The 21406-nt window shown below is 29.7% G+C and overlaps 3 protein-coding genes across 3 annotated transcripts; 1 reads left to right on the forward strand and 2 right to left on the reverse strand.

The window, feature by feature from the left end:
* Positions 1-5318: 5318 nt before the first annotated feature.
* On the reverse strand, positions 5319-7458 carry ENODL17 (early nodulin-like protein 17). The gene is made up of 2 exons (XM_068645737.2): positions 7156-7458; positions 5319-5932 (listed from the first exon to the last, which is right to left on the reverse strand). Exons 1-2 carry the CDS (start codon positions 7349-7351, stop codon positions 5595-5597), a joined length of 534 nt encoding a protein of 177 aa, XP_068501838.1. The 5' UTR covers positions 7352-7458; the 3' UTR covers positions 5319-5594.
* Positions 7459-11401: 3943 nt separating this feature from the next.
* On the reverse strand, positions 11402-16072 carry CM1 (chorismate mutase 1). Its single transcript, XM_068645739.2, has 6 exons — positions 15612-16072; positions 14715-14940; positions 14221-14307; positions 13404-13547; positions 12565-12657; positions 11402-11818 (listed from the first exon to the last, which is right to left on the reverse strand). The coding sequence occupies exons 1-6, from the start codon at positions 15767-15769 to the stop codon at positions 11582-11584; spliced, it is 945 nt and encodes a 314-aa protein (XP_068501840.2). The 5' UTR covers positions 15770-16072; the 3' UTR covers positions 11402-11581.
* A 2910-nt stretch (positions 16073-18982) lies between these two features.
* Positions 18983-21293, forward strand: LOC137836938 (putative mitochondrial saccharopine dehydrogenase-like oxidoreductase At5g39410). Its single transcript, XM_068645740.2, has 2 exons — positions 18983-19727; positions 20395-21293. The coding sequence occupies exons 1-2, from the start codon at positions 19095-19097 to the stop codon at positions 21070-21072; spliced, it is 1311 nt and encodes a 436-aa protein (XP_068501841.1). The 5' UTR covers positions 18983-19094; the 3' UTR covers positions 21073-21293.
* The last annotated feature ends 113 nt before the right edge of the window (positions 21294-21406 follow it).

Here is a 21406-nt window from a genome sequence, read left to right on the forward strand (position 1 = left end):
TTATATATTTATATATAAATTCATCACATCAAGAGTTGTATACAACTGTCATGGTTGTTAAAGAATAATTTCTCTTAAACCATATATGTTTGATAGAATGGTAATGATATATCAATAATCCTACTTTTTTATACAACCTTAATGTTTGAGTAATATGAAGACAAAAATTTCAACCTATCATAAGACAAATGTCTCATTCGAAAATGCCAAAGTTTAGCATTATCAATATCTACACAAGATTTATTGATGTTAGCAATCTTATTTGGAAGACACAAACTCTCACCTTCAAGTCTACTAGTCCCAAAATTTGTTTGTGACACCGGATGGATACTAGAAGTCCTCAATTGATAAAGGTTGTGTGATCTCTCAGCTGTACCAATCACTCTCCATGGTTGAGTTTGAATAATGAAAGAAATAGAAGGTTGAAAAATGGTTAAACAAATGTGATTTGTGGTTAATTTAGAAACATATAAAACACCAGTCAAAGTGAGTAAGGGAGATATTTAAACTGTACCAGACTGATTAACACTTAATTGACTTCTGTTAGGTAAAGAGACTAGGACAGGAAAAATATTATGAATGGAGAAGAAAAGATTCTTATCGTAACATATATGATCTGTAGCCCCTATGTGTAATACCCAATGACTATAAAACTGACCTGATTTGGCTAAATTGATTTGGGACATGGTGATATTATTCAAAGCAGGAGTTTGACAAGATGATTGTTGGATCAAAGCCATTTAACTATTGTATTGTTCTTGAGAAATCTGAATGTTAGAATTGGGGAGATTAGCCTTGAAAGGAGTAGCATCTTTTTTAGCATTAACGAATGCAGCTATATGAGCAAATTTTCTTACTCCTTGCTTAAATTTGTAACCTAGAGGAAAACCATGTTTATGATAACATGTATCCACGATATGATTATTTCTTCCACAATACATACAAAAGCAAGAATTATTTCCCCTTCCGCCTCATCCATTAAAATTGTGACCTCTATCACTACCATATCTTTCATTGATTTGTGGATCAACCGCAATATTCTTCAACACCTTGTCTGTATCATTGTTATCATTATCATGATGATTGTTCTCAGATAACATGGAAGGAACGAGAACCATGATTGGATCTAGTCATGAGTGTGCACCCTCACCACTCTATCAATATTCTTTTCATTCTTAATACTTTCATCTTTATTCATAGCAACTAATTTGACTCAAACACGAACCAAATTTCAAGAAAAAAACTTTGTCAAACACCTTATTATAAACTTTTAACTAAGTCTTGAGACTAGATTTAAACAAAAATCTACATGCAGGAGAAATAGAATAAATCTACTACCCTCAGGTTATCCGAAGGATGAAACGCTCTGATACCATTAAATGTAACACCCCAGAAAATACATCTAACTATTACAATACAAGTTCTGCCAATTTTTATACAGACTTTAAGTTATTCAAAAAATTTCCTAATACATGATTAGGACTTATAGAAATACAAATATTAACAAGTTCAAAACAACATCTTAAAGCCGTCCAGAACCTCCGACACCTGTACAATCATCTGCTTGTGTACATTGTACATTCATCACAGTTCACAACACAACAAGAAAAGTAAGGGTAAGCTAATGAAAATAAATTCCATAGCATATCTAATTCATGCAAAAAGAACCAACCAAACTAATCATTTATAAACATTTCTTTAAATGTTGTCATATAAAATTTCAAAACTAATTTCATCATTCATATAGACCACACATGGGTCTATTTTCAATCGCAATTATTGGATTTCATTTCAATCCCACTGACTACACATGAATTAATTGTCTTCCAAAAGACTTATTAAGTATGCCCCTACTAGAGACTAACACCTGATCCAAAGATTATTAGTGGATCCAAGAGAAAGGATGATGATAAGTTCAAACATCCAATATCGAGTGTCTACAACGGGACCCGATGTGTATGAACTCCCTCTCAACTTTTCACTACCTGATATCTTAGTCTATATGACTAGATCATTAGTGAAGCTAGATGATCTTTGTTAAACATAGTTTTTTCATACTTAATGTCATCAAACAACAAGTCATACATTATTCCAAATGTATGACATCAATTTCATTTAATTTTCATCATTCATATATATAATATTTATCATTCAATCACATAACATTTAAAAATTCATACCATTTAAGAACTCTTCCAACATCAAAAACAATAATTAATTTTCAAACTATCAAAATATAATACTTATACATGTTCACACAACATAAAATCAGTTTTGGCCTTTGTTACCGACTAACCGTGTCAAAAAAACATCTCAATGCACTTAATAAATAACAATAACGACAGTTACGAGAGTATTTAATAAGTCATATTCATGCTTTCGGATTATGCGGGAAATATGTCTGACAAATCAGCCAGCTAAATACTGATTAATGGAAAGATAGTACAAATATTCTTCAGATATCCCAACATACTTATATACCAATATATCTCTCTACAAATCAGGGATCAAGATGCACATCAGTGAATAACTTATATTCAGCTCATCACAACAATGCCCCATAATCTAACACTATAAATAAACCATATGCGGAGGTGTAAAGTACATTTTTAATCAATTACAAATATACACTCTTTACACAGAATACTTACTTGATCGTCGAAGTACATTTTTCAGGTTACCCTCAACCGAACACCAGTATTTGAGGAAGGAGACTCAGATAAATAAACAAGGAGATCACAAACACGTCAGCAATTGTACTATCAGTTCCGGGTACTATGTATGCTCTCCTTGCCTATATAGGTACACTAACCATCAAATAATTTAAATAAAATATAACAATAGAATTTTTTTTTAAACCGTGATAAAAAAAATTGACACAAAATTTCTTGTTTTGAATATCAAATTTGTGGAATCCTACGATGTCAAGAAATAAATAAAAAATCAATAAATGACAAATGTAATGTTAAAAGCATGTCTGAAATCATTATTTTTTAAAAAAATAATATACAATATTTATCCCTTATATATTATTTAAATTACCAATAACTAGTTTAGGTTATGAAATCAGCATACATATTGTTATATTTTTTTGAATTAAATGATATAAAATTGAATTTAAATACATTTTCATTTACTTTGGATCAAAATGAATATTTTTATAATTAGTTTAAAAGATCAAATAATAAAACAAACTAATAATAACTTTCTGGATTACTGTAATTATGTATTATATGACTATTATCAATTAATTTCAATGCTGGAACTGTAAAATTTATATATAGTTGAATTTTGAATTATAGATACTTATATCATTGGTTAGAAGCTTCTAAAATCAAAAGTTGAAAAATTTTGTTGGTGAAAGAAGGAGCCAAGAACATATTGAATCCAAATTTTCTGCTCAATTTTTTTGTAGTGTACTATATTAATATAATTTAAAAATATATTAATTTTGATATATTAAAAAAAATTAATATATTTTAAAATATAAAAATAAGTATATTTTGAACATAAATGTACAAAGAGAATCCAAATTCAAACAAGAACAAGGCCGTTTGCAGCATTGGGACCATTTTGCAATGACTTTGTGTGTGCGTCCCAAGAACATCTTTCAACCAATGGAAAGGTTTAATCTTTCGAGACATAAGATCACCCAAATGAATTTTGTCTCTTCATACGAAGTCTACTCCTTTTATGAAGTTAAAAATTCATCCACTAATTCCAAAAGAGATTCAACTATCACCTAATTGTAGACTTTATTGATATTATGCAATGACTTTGTTTTACTTCACAAAACTTAACAAAACTTAAAAAGTGTTATTATCCTTAAATCATAAATTCTCAACTTTCTTAGCTAACACTACAAAGAAAATCATGAAATTGGTAATCATAAAATAGAAACCAATTTTTAGAGACAAAAATAATTAGTTGCAATAGTAACTAAATTAGAGACCATTTTAGAAACTAAAAAAAAAAATTGGTTTCTAAATTAGTTTGTTAAATAGTTTCTAAATTGGTATCTAATTAGCCACCAAGGTTTTAACTACCAATTATTTAGTTTCTAAATTTGGTAGCAAAAACTTTGATTGCTAATTAGATACCAGTTTAGAAACTATTTAAAAAATAATAGAAACTAATTTAGAAATCAATTTTTTTTTTAGTTTTTAAAATGGTTTCTAATTTAGTTACGCAACTAATTATTTTTGTTTCTAAAAATTGGTTGTTATTTCATGATTTTCTTGTAATGTAAGTAACAATACCAATATTCTGACTTTAATTCCGTTTGGATGATATTATTAGAGTCAATCGGCATATTTAAAGTATTTTCCGTTTTGAAATTCAAAGTTCAATCACGATTTTATTCTTAAAAAACGTTTTTTTTAATAAAATGAAAAAAATGTATTTAAAGTATCATTCACCTCGACTTCTAAACTATACTATATGAAATTATAGTCAGTATAAAACCGATACTGACTAGTATCATTCACCTCGACTTCTAAACTATACTATATGAAATTATAGTCAGTATAAAACCGATACTGACTAGTATCATTCACCTCGACTTCAATTTCGTGTTAAAATGACATTATTAAAATCAATCAATACATACATCTGATAGTCAGATGTATTGATTATTAAAATTAATAAATACATTTGAATCAGTACATTCAAAGTGTTGTCTGACTAGTATCATTCACTTCGACTTCAATTGTTAAAATGACGTTATTAAAATCAATCAATACATACATCTAATAGTCAGATGTATTGATTATTAAAATTAATAAATACATTTGAATCAGTACATTTAAAGTGTTGTCTGATTTGAAACTCAATTTCATCATCATGATTTTGTCCTTTAAAATGCCTTAGTAAATTAAGTGAAAAAATATATTTAAAGTATCTTTAACCTCAACTTCTAAACTCTTATACTCTTGTGAAGAAAAGTTATGAAAAAGGATAAACAACACTCAAAGACAATTTGTTGGTAACAGATCTAGAATAGGACACTTTGTCATTGATGTTAAACTTCAATTTAGAGATCACATGAAGTTTCGTCATAATGTAGTTCTGTCCAAGTACAGTCAGATATTAACTGTATCTTTATGTTTGACAAATGAAAGTCTACTCTGACATATAAGTGGCACAAAAAATTAAATTTTCTTAATTTATGAAAATGGGTCTTCTGAATTGGTATAATCATTTAAATACATATTAATTTTGGATTGAGTTTAAGAGATGAAAACAATGGAGAAAAGTAAGAAGCAGTGATGCTACAAGCACATGCACAAGGTCCTACCAGTCCTAAAGTATGATACCAATTCCCACAATTTCCGCATTTGAATCCTCCAATAAATCAAATTAATTTAAACCAGTTTGTGGCATATTTCTGACCATAATCATGCAGAAATACAACACATTTTGAAAATCAAACACAGACACTACCTAACTTGCTGAAACTTCACCCTTTGTTTGACCCATTTGAGGCCAACAACAACTACTATCACCAACAATTGCCTTTGAACAAAAAATAAAATAAACTAACATGACATTAACACTTATCCAATGCTGTTGTTCAATGGTGGTGTGTGGTGTCACTACCACAAATGAATGAATGCATCCCAGGCTGTTCCAATGGCAAAAACAACCGGCATGAGAAGAATGTGGCCGCTGGAGAAGAGGTTTGGTGCACCGGATACCACAGGGGAAGCTTTAGGAGGAGGTGGTAGCTTCTCAACATGAACAGCTACCTTCATGCCACTGAAGCAGAACCCTTTGCCACTGATGATGTAGTAAGTTTTGGTTACATTCAGAGGAACCACATCTCTTCCTGCACCCCTTGTCCAGTTTTGGAGTGGATGATCAGAGTTACAAGTCTCATATTCGGTCTTGTTCACTTCCAACACGTTAGCTTGGTTCCGGTCATAAACAAAATCTGCAAAACAGACCAAGTTAGCATGAATATATCAACTAGGAAACATTGCATTCCATCTAACCTTGGTTTGGAACTCAAAATTTGCACACAACCACACAAGTTTGTTTGTTGCTACTACTAACAAACAACTATTTGTGTGCTTCTATAAACAAAATTGAGGTATGAAAAGATAATGAGGATACAAATCAAAACTAGACTAGAAAACTTCTAAGATATAGAAAGGATAATGAACATGTTTTACACTCCAAACATGTACTAGATCTGTTATGTTGCATTTCATTAACAAATTAAGCCACTAATTGAGGGTGAAAGTCGTTCTTTAAACTTTAGTTCACCTCATTTTTACTGTAATGTTCATTGATGGGAATATTCAACATTTTGGTTACTTCTGTCAAATTAGTGAACTTATAAACTTGAGCAACATGGTTTTATACCAGAATATGGCAGCATACAGTGCTTGATTGATATTCCACATTTCTGTTTAACCATTCACTGACAGTGTTATTTTGATGGTGAGCATACAGAACTCAACCCACCAGGGATAGAAGAAGTAAGAACAATGAAAAACACAAATTAACTTACATTCACACCAAAAGTAACCACGAAAATTTTGACAGCACAAAAATGAGGAATTTAAGGTTTCACTTTCACTGAAACATGTAATACACGAACAAGCACAGAATAAGGACGTTAATTAAGGATTTGGAAATGCAGAAAGACACCAAAAAACACAAAAGGGATCCAAATAAACCCTATTTCTTAATTACACTCTCTCCAAACAGAAAATATCAATTCAGAAATAAAAAATAAATGGACCAGGGAGAGTGGAGAAAACCCCCAACGGCATTCCCCTAAAAATCGAATTTTTACAGTACATTTACAAATGCTGGTCACACACACAACAATTCCCGGTACCATCCAAATCATTTCCCTTTTCTTATTCACCCAACATGATTTCAATGAAAGACCCAAATGTTAACTAAACACAGAAAACCAAAAGATCTGAAATTGAAATTGTCAATTGTGCACCCTCATGCTTCAAAAGACAGTAAATTCAGCAACGAAAACAACAAAAAGATAACAGCTTTAATTAACTCATAACATCCTCGTACTAAATCAGATCCAGTTCACAGAGAGGCTGCAGCAAAACCCATCACAAAAACAAAAGTCCATTCATAGACAAAAAAAAAACATGCATAGATAAATAGAGAAAGAGGACATACAGAGCCAATCTCCAAGGTAGAAATGTTTTCCTTTGGCCCATTCAGTGTAGTTGATATTGGGGTTCCAAAACCGGTTATCTCCAACAGTAAACTTTGTAGCAGAAGCTTCTGGAAGCATTAGAAGAAGTGAGAAAGCTAGTAAGAGAAGCACAATGGGTGGAGAAAAGACCCTCTTCTTCATCATATCCTCCATCATCACTGCTTTGCTTGCTTGGTTGCAGTTACCCTCTTCACAGTTCAACAAACTCTGGAACACTCTGTCACAATGTTCTGTTTTTTTGGCCTTTTAAGGACCTCTTTTGGTTCTTTTGGGGTTTCTTTAATACTATTTGTTGAGTGAAGGTTGTCTTTTTGGGTTATTTAATTTCAATTTTCTAGGGTTATTGTTGCTTTCTAGATCTACCATTGATTTTTTTTTCATCACAGTACATGCAGGAAATTGTACTGCTTTTAAGGTATATCTTCTACCTAAAAATGAGATTTTTACTTCTCAGGGTTAAAAATAGATTATAAAAATCAATGATTTATAATAAATAACTGGATATGGATAATATTGTATGTGAAAGAACTCATATTTTAAAACATGATAGTATAAAATAAATAATTTATTTAAATAATAGAATAATATTTCAAAATATAAGTTTTTTTTAATATTAAAAGCGTGTAAGAGTGTATATATAAGAGAGTATATATTTTTACACTCTCAACTCCTTAAAATTAAGTTTTTTAAAATAATTATTGTCAAATTTAACAATTTTACTACACATAATAAACTATAATTAGATAATAAAAAGAAAATAAATAAATTATCAGTAGTTTTAACTAAATTCTAAAGTTTTATATGTTTGTTTACCAATGTAACAAGTTTTCATTTTATTTTCTTCCCTAATTTCTATCATTTTAAAATATTTAAAATAAATATTGTAAATATTAATAAATTTATATATATATATATATATATATAAGTTTGTTTAGTATTTGCTCTTGAACGAAAGACTTGCATGTTACTAGTTCTAATTTGTAGTGTATAATTAATAGTTTTGCATACTATAGCCTAATTCATACAAATTTGTAAAAATGAAAAAAAAAATCAATAAAATATCTTATAAAAAAAATATTTCTTAAAAACTAAAATAAAAACTTAAAACTTAATTAATATGAAAGTATATTATAAAAAATATTTAAGTCAAATATAAAATAAAATGTAGATTTGTATTTATAAATATATAATATTAATAAAATAATTAAGAAAAATATTTAATTATATTGAAGACACCATATATAATAATAAAATGATAAAAGAAAAGAAAATTTAATACAAGTCAAAAGATAATGAGTCAACCTATAATTTAGCTACACACATGTTATGTGTTACACAAAGTTGAAATTTTCATTTTTCACTAAGGATTCTCTTTTCTATCTACATGCATGCTAAACTATTACTAAATATAGATAAAAGTCCTTTAAAAAATAAAATTACAAAGACCAAAAACTAATTAAACAAAAGCAAAGTTACAACAAAACAAAATTTCTATATTAAACCAATCATTATAAGAAAATTATTAAATAAAAACTAATTTTTAAAATTAAAAAAAAATAGTTATTATTTAACTAAATTAGATACTATATGAGTTAATGTTTGAAATATCTCTCATGTTATGTTTGGATATTTGCATATTAACTAGAAAGTATTCTAAATTTGAATCAACGTGTTTAATTATTCTAAATTCTAAATTAAGGAATATATTTAGATTTGTTAGTTGGTTAACTTTATATTAGTGATTGAAAGGATATAATTTGATGATTACGAAATTAATTATTAAAGTATATTCATTAGAAGCTTTATTGTTGTTAAGAGATGACTTTGAATGATTTAAATGTATAGTAAATTTAAGGTTTGAAAAAAAAAATAAGAGAGGAAAAGTTCAATTGCAATTCAATTTTATTTCATATTTTGTTATTGCTTTATCTAATACTTTCCATTTTAATAAAATTAAATATTAACATTTATATCTCTTTACTATACAAGGTTAATTAAGATAAGAAAGAATAATGACACTTAACACCAGTTTCATTTACTTAATAATTTTATTTATTATTAAAATATAATATTTTATTTTTAAAAATTATTTTTTACTATTAGAATGGGAAAGAAAATACTTTTACATTATCAACATATTTAAAATAGTACTTATCCCAATGTTGGATAGTTTTTTTTCATCATGAGAAAAATATATTTGAACATTAGAAAGAAAAATATTTATAGAATATACTTAATGAAGAAGTAAAAGTAATTATTAAGAAATGAATGAAGGTGTGTGAATTTGACAGGTGGATAAAAAATGATATTATATTCCAATCCTTATCTTGTAATTTTTATTAATTAATTATTTTTGGTGTTGCATGTGTTAGTTGACAATAACACTTTTTTCTTCTTTAGCCATGAAAGTGGTCCTTCTTTTCCTAAAATCACCATATCACAACACAACAAGTACATTAATATCATATGCAAACTTTGCTGTCTCATACCTATTTCTTAAATTTTAATATATATATTTATATGTCTTACTTTTGCTGTATTCCACATGGGAACTTTGGGGAGAAAGGTATGCATGATTTGGATCTTTCTAAAATACAAAAGTAATCAAAATCATAATATTATGCCATGGCTATGACTTGTGAATTTTTCCAAACTTTTACTTTCAAATGGGTTAGGTTAGGTCACAATTTTTTTAGTTTATCAAATGAATTTTAATCACTATACATCTATGAAAGCTTAGACACTCCTTTTAAATGACGTGTTGTATCGGACACCGATACTCGTATGACACGTATCCGTGAAGTATCCAATTCAAAAAGTATTTGTTAGATTTTTGACCATTCTAATACGGTTTTAACACAATTTTAAAAAGGAAAAATACATTAATTTTATAAAAATTCAAACTTTATTGTATAAATTGTTATTATGATTATAAAAATAAGAAACAAATTCTTGTGAACCAGTCATGAAAAACATCTTTCTGCTCCAATAAATAATCTGAAACATACTTGTGCACATAAATTTTTATTGTCAATTTATATAATTCATAATTATATAATATATAGATCCGTGTCCCCATGTCCTACATTTTAAAGATTTTACGTATCTCCGTGTTCGTATCGTATCAGTATATGTGTCTGTGCTACATAGCTATACATTATCAGAAAATTATTAAATAAAAACTAATTTTAAAAAATAATAATTAATTATTATATTAAGTAAACTAAATATTATTTTAAAGATTAAAAATATTATTAGTATTTAAAATAATTTATATTATTAACAAATAGTTTTAAATTTAATTAACTATCAAAGTTCTAGCCACCAACTTTAGAACTGGCTAAAACTTTTAACTAATTAGATACCAATTTAAAAATTATTTATTAATAATAAAAATTACTTTAGATACCAATATTTTTTTAATTTTTAAAATATTTAATTTAGTTAATATCGTAACTAATTATGTTTTATTTTTAAAATTTATTTTTATTTAATAATTTTCTTGTAGTGATACGTTATAAAAAAATTAGGTTTTGTAAAAATGTAGCAAACATAACATTCATATTGGTTTGTGATGAGATATAGATATAAAAAAAAAATTAGATTCTCCATGCTTATACTCTATGATTAAAAACACATAATAGGCATAGATAGTATGATGATGTTTGTTTCATGGGCCAATTTCATCTCCCAAAACCTAATTTTCATCCATGTGATGGGATCATAATTGATGTGCAAGTAGCAAGGTGTGATGATATTGCTTATTTCTTTGACTTTAGTGGAGTTTGAATTAAAGGGCATCAATTATTTAAAAAGTGTTTCTTCTACCTATATCTTTTGGTTGCAATTTTGATTGAAGTTGGTGAGCAATTTGAATTGGATAATTATGATGTTAGATCATGCTTGGGAACAATCATGAAACATGTTGTTGTTGTTGTCCTTTGATTATCATAGAGAGTCATTTGGGGTATACACATAAAGAAAACACAGTGCAATTGACATTATAAGGTTGGATGATGCTCTCTTGCATCCACCATGAAAAAACCAACTATGTTCATGCCATCAATATTGTAACTTTTAACTGTCATCTCTCCAGAAAATTACAATTGAAACATAAAACATCTAACATTTAACAAACTATTCACTTCCTTTTACTATGATGTAACACTAAAAATGAAGTTACAAGGATTTCAACACAAGAAAAATACAATATAAAAGATGGCATCAATTATTATATATAAGAATCCAAAATGAACTTCCTCATATGTTAATTACAAAAGCTAAGGTTTATAGTCATGATTGAAGAGAAAGCAGCCATTGCAAGCATGACTTCCTAGAAAATATAATACCCTATGAACAATGTGATTGAAAAGGTACTTGTTATGTTCAATCCAACCTTCTCAATAAATAAGCAACTTGAACTTCCTTTGTCAGAGGCATGATCCAATCACTATAAAGATCAGCAACCAGTCTTGGATTTATTTTGTAGACTGGCTCAGTTCGATGTTCCTTCAAATTTATAATCACTTCTTGCCCATAAGTCTTGGTCTTCATGTCAACTCTCCTCTTAATTGCCTCTTCAACTTCAGGGTATGTAAGCAATTCCATCAATTTCTCTTTGTCCTGAAAAATCACCATGATAATAAAAGTTGATCATACAAAGAATCAAGATTTTGCAGAAAAATGAAAACAACCTGAAAATTGCCCCTTAGCCATATACTAAGGTTGTTAAACACTTGAAACTTGTGAGCATGTCCATCAAAATCAGTACTGTTCTTGTTTATAGCAAAACACAACCTTTTTGCTCTCAAATATAAGCAAATTCAAACTTCTTTTACTCCATTTACTGATACTTTTCCTAACATTTGGTTGCATTATTATCATATGTACTTTTCTGTTTTACGAGATTAAGAACAAGGGGATTTTAATAATGTTAGAAAAATAGTAAAATTTAATGAAACTAACTGATGTTCTTAACCTGTATGAATTTAGCCTCTTTTATACTTAAAAATGAGAACGAAGGTAGTACCATTTATCAGAAACCAAACAGATTTATTATCATACATTACAAGAAAAACTTATGACACAAAAACTAAAACCAAAAGTTTGTCACTATTTGAATGAAATGTTTCCACTTTGAAGCAGATTTCCATCAAAATCAGTACCATTTACCAGAAACCAAACAGATTTATTATACATGACAAGAAAAACTTTTGATGCAAAATTTAGCATGATTAGTTTATGACTAATTGGATAAAATGTTTCCAATGTGAAGCAGATTTACAGTTGACAGTATGAATTCCTGTAAGTAAATAAGTAACATGAATTGTATTGGAGTCTGGCCTTGTGGCGGGTATTTTGTATTGTACCTGAGCGAAAATGGCAGATTTATATGCATCAGGAGAAGCTTGATATTTCGCCTCGGCTACAAACTTTCCATAATGAATTCTTTTTGAAAGAACCTGTGCAGTCATAACAAAAAACAAGTTTCCATCAATATAAAAGCCAGAATTTATCATTACAATCTCAATAACTTACTAAATTGAGGCAGTGAAATTGGTGAACTTTTTCAGAATAAAGCATGATACATGTTGACCAAGTAAACTTGCAAGTTACAATGATTTCCACCAATCCCAGTTCATAAAATTTATAATTGGCATGCCAAAACATGAAAGGTTGTACAGGCTTGTGTTGGAATGGCCTAATGGGTATCATATTAGTTTTCCAACTCTTACAATTGGTCTTTATTTTTTCTTTCACGGAGCAGAATATGGCTTATTTTCTATGGTAAACAATCACTTCAGTGCAGATATCCAAACAAGGTCTGTGCATCTTGGAGAGAATGAGATGATCTAAGCAAGAGTAAACAGACAAACAAAACCTGCCACTGTTTCCTTCATTTGGAGACTGTCCCACTAGTTGATCTTATGTTAATGATGGTCAGCTTTTTTTCTTCATTACAGTGAAAGATTTTCAGAAATATCAAATCAATTGGGCTTCACATAGCACATGTACTAAAAAGTTAATACCAAATAGGAATTAAAATAGGATATGAAATGATGGTAGAGATAGATTCACATATGATAGAACAGTATGCTTTAAGATACCTTGAAGTAAAGTAAAATAATTGAAAATACAATGTGGTACAAGCCCTGGAAACCATTTGAATTTAGAAATGAACTCAACTAAAAGGAAACTAAAATGTTACCTGCAAGCATGTTACATCACAAACAGCACTAGATCCAGAGTTACCATCATCTCCTTGCTTAACTATTTGTGGGATGAGAACTCTAAAGTACAAGCTCCATACTTTATCGTTTATATTAATTGACTCGGCAACAGGGTGCAACACCTATTCATACATGACACAAATTCAGAGAAGAAGCAATTAGCACAAGAAAGATACAGCACCAATTTATTTTGGTACATGGACACGGTCCACACAGTATTCCAAAACTGACAACTAAGGACTACTCTCATGAGGCATGGCATCCATTGGCTAACCATTATTTAAGCATATAAGAAGCACAGAAAGAATTAAACTGTAATTTTTTCAATTAACAGTTAAGTGATTTTCCTTACACTCGTTTTACAATTAACTTTACTGGGCAACTTTACTGTACATTTTTTCCCTTTTCATGTAACTAAAATGTTTCAATTTCATCATTATTGAAAAGAGAAAACTGTCATTTCATTTCATCAAAAAGGTCCACATCTTACAGTGATTATACTTCTATAAGGAACTGTTTCTTTACAATTAACCTTTTATAAGCCAGTTTCGATCAGTTTTAAAATTCTATACAAAGCATGAATTGAGTAATTGACATATCATCTTTGTGCCTACACAGCTAATCTCACTACTAGTGATACGAATGGACTTGGACGGAAGGAATTCAAAGAGTTCTACACATTGTTATTCCATCTACCTGAAAGTGTAGTTCTGTGCAAGTGAACATAATAAACTTAGCAGCAAACAGAAAATCTTAACAGTGCAAGCTTGATTACTGCTATGGAACATTCTGTACCTGAGGGTACTGCAATGGTGGTAACATTGGTTCAGGTAGGCCTTCGGGAAAGAATGGATGCTCATCAGGGCTCTTGTACCGGCCCACCTTCAGTGGAATGGAAATTCAGTCAGTGAAATTAACATTAACATTATCATTCTTTCAAAGAAAACTTTTCAATACTTCTGAAGCCAATAATATTTGGAAAATGAGAGACAGGACTTATTGCAGTTAGGTCTGTGGATGAAAATTTGGATGCACATCAGAACAAAGTAGGCATGAATTTACAAACCATTAATGAAATTTTGGGGACAAAATGATAGGAAGAAACACTTAAAATAGCTTATCAATTGAGTAAAAGGGTTTAAATATAACTGTTAAAAATTGGTAGCGACAAGTTGGAGGCTTTTGGTGGAAGAAATTCAATATAGATTTTTTTGTGATGCACATCTTAAGCTAGTTTCATGCATTAATAACATTCAGTTAGCTTATAAAAAATAAGCTCAGGTTCACACCTTGGCATGAAGCTTCTCAGTTTCCCTCAACATGTACTCCACCAATGATCCATGAAATTCATCCATGGAGAAGACATCAGGATCATATGTATCTTCATTGTAAGCGTATTGTGATCGCTCCAAGAGACTGAAGATGATGCTATCTTCTAGACGAATTAGAGAATGCCTTATCTGATCAAGGGTCAGATATTCACTCTCATCAATTCTTTTCTTTGTTGGCACTGACCTACACAGAAGAAATAGGATACCTTTAAAATATGACTAAACAATATATATAAAGAGAAAAATGATGGGGGAAGACACCATTTGCAACCTCACTATTCCCACTTGAGAACCAATCAAAATTGAAAGCAAAACAAAAGAAGAATAAAAAATCACCATAAATATGAACTAATAAAAAATATATATAAATTTTATTTCTATGCATCATGAATAGTTATACTACAAGTAAATTTTTTAGATACAATAGCATGGAAAAACCTGTTTCTCATGGTAATCTCAGATTGGTTGATAATAGTATAAAAAAATTCCCATTCCCACTATCCATGCATATCCTATTCATAAAATATTCAATGAAGAGAAAAGCACAAACTGCATAAAGAATAAAAAAATAGTTTCATCATAAAATTACATCCTTCTTAGCAAACCTTAAAATTAGAGAAAAAAAAAAAGACAATTGACGTGACTGATCAGACACATACACATAAACGAACCCAATCCCATCATTCACTTTCCTCTTTGCTAATCCACCAAGTCCCATTGAATCCCAAACCATGATCATGAATTCCAAACACAATCCCAATTACAAGCACCCAGATGAAAAAAATCGAAACTTTCAGATTAAAACTTGAAACTTAAGAAACCCCCAGTGAATGCAGATGATTTAAGGTCTCTTACTCAATGGAAGCCGCGTGTGCCCGGAAAGAAAGATTGCTTTTTGGAGCAAAATCCAAAGTGGGGTTGAAGGAAATCGAAGGCTTGCGAGCCTTAGGATGAAAGGCGCATGTGGGTGTGGAAGGAACCGTGTGAGTGATTCTGAGGAGCTTGGACTCCATTGGAGAGAAAGAAAGAAATGAAAACACAGAGAAAGTGAATTGTGGTTGCAGAAAGTTGACAAAGATGAAGGAAGAGTTAAGAAAGAAAGAGAAATGGGGGTTGAAGCATAGGAAAAAGGTTAGGTAGGTGAGAATGGAAGAGAGTTTTTGGTGGTGTGGACTTGGGAAACGTAGTAGGTGGGGGATGATGTGAGAAGAGACCAATCACCATACCAAACACTGAGGTAACTAGTTTGGTGTTGGGAATTTGGCTTCTTAGGTTAAACACACACAACACAATTGGAGAACTACTATTTTATATCTTTGTGCTTCCAAATCTCATCAAACTATATATCATTAATTTCTTAATAAATATCTTAAATGTATTTATATTCCTTCCATTCTATGCAATTGTATTTTTAAGAAAATACAAACTCTTCACAATATTTCTTCAATTACTTACAAAAAATTTATTAATCCATTAAATTAAATACAAAATTTATCCTTCCAACTTATATTTTAAATGGATAAAAAATTCTATCCGTAAACATTTAATTCTGTTAATAAAAAATTATTATTATAAAAGTATCGAACTCTAAATTAGTATTTTCTTTTTAAAATTAAGTTATATATTAATTCAATAAAATTATAATTATTGTATGTTTATAATACAATATCTATAATAGAGATAACACAATAAAATATTTTAAAAATTGGACCCGTTCGTTGTCTGTAAAACCTATAATACTCAATTTAAAAGAAAAAAGTAATAATTTTAAATGTAAATTTTTTAATATATATATATATATATATATGTTTTCATAAAATAATATTATATTTTGCATTTTAAAATTAGAATTATTTGGTCAATCCAAATTAAATTTGTTTTATTCTTTTTCAATATGATTTAGCTTATTTTATAATTAGTCATAATATACATGGAAATTTGGTCAACTTTATAAATAAAATTGGTATTGAAGAGAATTAGTTTTCTCCATTTGGTAGATTATGTTTATGTCGACATCAATCATGTTGTGGTGATTTCGTAAGTTTTGTATTCTCTTTGTTAAAGATTGGACTACCTGAATTGACTTGTATAATACTACAAAGTACTTGTACTTTAATTGCATATTAGTATAAATTAGAAAGAAATGCTAAAAAAAACATTTTTTAATCTTAAATTTGAGTATTTTTTTTAAAAAAGTTTTACCTTGAGTATAACAATAAAAACAAACTTAAAAACTAATAATTTAATATTCACAATATGTAAATCACGAAACATATTATAAAAAAATATATTAAAATAAACGATAAAATTTATATGCTTATGAATATATAATATTAATATAAATGAAATAATTATTTTATGAAGACTTACAAAATATTCAAAGATTGTGTTATGTTTTTTAACATCGTTCGTAAATTCCCCTCAATTTTAAAACATTATACTTACATAGCTTAATGATAAAATGAGAGATTAAAGAGATTATAATTAACACTGTATAAGGTAGTTGTAAGTATGGATAATAAAACAAATGGTATCATAATATTTTTAGATAAAATTTGTAATAAATATCTTTAATAAATATTTAAGGATGATATATGGATATATTTTAATTATCCATTTGTCAATAGGATGAGTTTATATCATGATCTTTAACTTTATTGAACTAACGGATGGTAGTAAATTTTATTTAAATATTTTTAATAAAAAATTAAGTGATTAAAATAAATTTATTGGTGAAAAAATATTAACTATTAAAAAATTGTTTAAAATTTTATTTTATATATTATATTTATCGTTTAAATTTATTAAATTAAAGTCGTTTTTCTTTAAAAAGTTAAATTTTTTTAGACTTATACTTTGTGAGGCAATTTATTTAAATTTATTTGCACTAATATTTTATTTTATAATTTTATTTGGATTATACTTTAAAATTAATATTTTATCTAAGTTTATATTTTTTAAATTATTTTTAAATAGTTTAATTTTATTTTTTTTTAAAGTAAAAGCAAATAATGCCAATACTTGTGTGAACTTCAAGAACTAGTCAAGCAAGATACATGTATGTTGGAGCATTCTTTTTCATGGCTCAAAACAAGTATATTTTACACTATAATCATTGGGACTTTCACTAATGTAAATATATTTCACATGTAAATTGGTTAGATTAATTTGCTTTTACGTTGTTCACGCTCTTGATTTATTTTCACGACTAATTGATTTGTAAAATGTGTGTTAGACGTTGTCCCTATGTTTAAGATTATTTACAAGAACATTGATTCTTACCAAATATACATTAACTAAAATACATAAATTAAATCCTTACGACTTTGATTATGTCTAAGTTAACCATTAACTGATTAAGCGCATTGTTGTTTCATTCAACATATGTTAAGAACTCGTAGAAAGTCTTGGGGTATATGATTGTTTATTTATTCAAGAAAACACATATTAAAGTGTAAAAACTGATAAAATACATAAGAAGAAAGAGTTGAATTGAGTATTAAACTTTTGATAATTTTTGTAAAGTTGTATTTCACAAGTAATGATAAACACGAAATATGATAAATAATCTATAAAAAAATGTTTATAAAAACTTGACATTTTAAAAGTTCTCACTCTTTCGATAAAGTAGTTTATACAACATACCATCCAAATCACCTTAAGGTAAAAAAGGTTTACAGAATAAATTTTTATATTGGTTACTATGCAAAGGTATATAATGTCCAATTATTGATCAAGTTCCATTAGGCAGACTACGTTCTGAAGTTATAAAACAAGTGTTACTTAGATCTTATCCACTTCTAGTTAAAACAACCCAAGTATTATTTGGACATACAACCACTCATGACTAAAAAACCAAGTAATATTTGAAACACAATCACTCTTAACTAAAATTTGAATATTAATCACTCTTGACTAAACAATTTACATTATTGTTTGAAACGTAACCACTCTTTTAAACAACCTATATAAAACTAATCATAAATTCACAACTATATTTATTAATAATAAATTTAGCAATTTACATGTGTTAAAAAATATTTTAAATTATTATACAAACTAATAGATATTTTTAACTACATTTTAAAACGTAAAAGAAACGCACAGAAATCGACATACAAAGAATCAATTTCTAATAAAAATGTGTTATATAAATTCAATAAAATGATAATTGAAATATTGGACGCATGTATAGAAAAATAGATTTATTCTCATAAATAAAATGTGCAAAGGGTATGATATCTAAGTTTTGTGTTTTTTTAACCATTAAAAATTCTCTTGCAAAAAAACAAAGAAAGTAGAAGTGAAGTGAAAGTGAGAAGTGAGAGAGAAAAAGACATGGCAACCTCAAAGTTCGACATCGTAATCCTCGGAGCTTCTGGTTTCACCGGCAAACAAGTTCTCAAAGAAGCTTTAAAATTCCTAAACAATTTCAACTCCCTCGCCATAGCGGGCCGCGACCCCTCCAAATTGGCCCAAGCTCTCAACTGGGCCGCCAGGCCCAATCCGCCTCCTCCCATCCCCATCCTCGCCGCCGACACTGCCGACGCCGCCTCCCTCCGCGAGCTCTGCGGCCGCGCGCGCCTCCTCCTCAACTGCGTCGGCCCCTTCCGCCTCCACGGCGAGCCCGTCGTCGCCGCGTGTGTCGCCGCCGGCTGCGACTACCTCGACATCACCGGCGAGACCGAGTTCATGGAGCGCGTGGAGCGTGAGTACCACGCGCAGGCCGTGAAGAACGAAACTTTGGTGGTTTCGGCATGTGGGTTCGACTCGGTGCCCGCGGAGATGGGGTTTTTGTTCCACTCGAGGCAGTGGGTGGGCCCGGCCCGGCCCAACAGGGTGGAGGCCTACCTGGGCTTGGAGTCGGAGAAGAGGATTGTGGGGAATTTTGGGACTTTTGAGTCTGCGGTTATGGCTGTTAAGGATTTGAAGGAGATGGAACAGCCTAGAGTCATCAGAGTAAAACCCAAGGTATGATATGATGTGACAGAATAGGTTCATTTCACTTGAATTTACTTCAATTTCAAGTGTTTTCTTTTTTCTTGTTCGTTGGGATTCTGAGTAGTAATAGATAATTGGAGAGGTTCATCATTTCACTTGAATTTAATTTCCATTTCATGTGTTTTCATTTTTCTTGTTTGTTGGGATTCTGAGTAGCAATAGATAATTAGATCAGTTTTAGCATCTGAGATTTGTTCAGTGGAAATCATACCTGCAGAAGGGAGGAATGAACAAGATTAGAAGGAAGAAATAATTCTTGTAGGTACAACCTTTTTACACTGTCTTCCAATCACAAATTGTCACATGTATTATATAAGAAGTTTGTTTAGTCTTAGAATTTGAGGTTAAAGGTTAAAGGTTCTTATATACATTAATGGTATGATACCATGATGATACAATCTTGATAAGAGAGTTGAGGTTTACTTGAAAGTTGTATTAAGATTGCTTCCTGTTTGCTTGACAGTGTAAACTTTTACACTGACAGTTATTAAACTCACTGATTCATATCACCTGATGATGAATTATGATATGATTAAACTAGTTGCCCAATTTTTATTATCTGTTATTCCCTCTATGTATGATATTTTTCATATTGTGTATCATTTTGGCAACTTTGATTTCCCATGCATGGTTGCAGATTCCTGGGCCTCCACCTAAGGGAGAAATAATAGAACACCAGAAGAAAATTGGCCTTTGGGGGGTAACACTACCTTCAGCAGATGCAACTCTTGTTGGAAGAACACTCTCAACTCTAACTGAATCCCCTCATGGTCTTCCTGGGTTGAATGAGAGTGAAGAGATGGTTGAGAAAAGAAAAGCCTTCTGGTCATCTGTGAAGCCAGCTCATTTTGGTGTGAAACTAGGCTCAAAATCTTTGTTGCACTTGTTTGGATTTATTATGATTGGAATCTTCATTGGTATTTTGGGAAGATTCTCTTTTGGAAGATGGCTTCTGTTGAAATATCCTTCCATCTTCACCTTTGGAGGGTTCAGTAAGAATGGACCTTCTGAAGAGGAGATTGCAAGTGCTTCATTCAAAATGTGGTTTATTGGACATGGTTTCAGCAATGAACAGGGAAACACAAAACCTGACACAGAAATTATCACAAGAGTAATGGGACCTGAAATGGGTTATGTAACCACCCCAATAATTATGGTTCAATGTGCTCTTGTTCTTCACACCCAAAGAAACAATCTTCCAAAGGGAGGAGTTTACACTCCTGGGGTTGTGTTTGGTCCAACTGATCTCCAAGAAAGGCTTCAACAAAATGGAATATCTTTTGATGTCATCTCAAAAAGTTCCCTTTCTACATGACTCTCTGCAGTTCATCTTTCTTTGGTTTGAAAAGAAAAAACTGAGTGGTCACAATGCAGAAGATATGATAAAGAAATTAGAGAACCTTGTTTGTTCTATTTCTCTGTATTTTTTTAGGACACTACAGTTATATTACCACTTGCATTGATCACCATCTGGGTCATCTTCAATTGACTTCAACTTTTGTTCAGGTGGATTAATGTAAATAAGTATATTTAAAATTGGCTTGCTTTATTTTTTTTAACGTAGGATTTAGTTTATATGTTTGTATAAAGTATATCAATAATTTTATGTAATAATATTTGGAAAGAAGTAAATTAGAAATAGAAACAAA

The sequence above is a fragment of the Phaseolus vulgaris genome, chromosome 4, assembly GCF_051622355.1.
Source record: "Phaseolus vulgaris cultivar YP4 chromosome 4, ASM5162235v1, whole genome shotgun sequence".
Taxonomy (NCBI): Eukaryota; Viridiplantae; Streptophyta; class Magnoliopsida; order Fabales; family Fabaceae; genus Phaseolus; species Phaseolus vulgaris.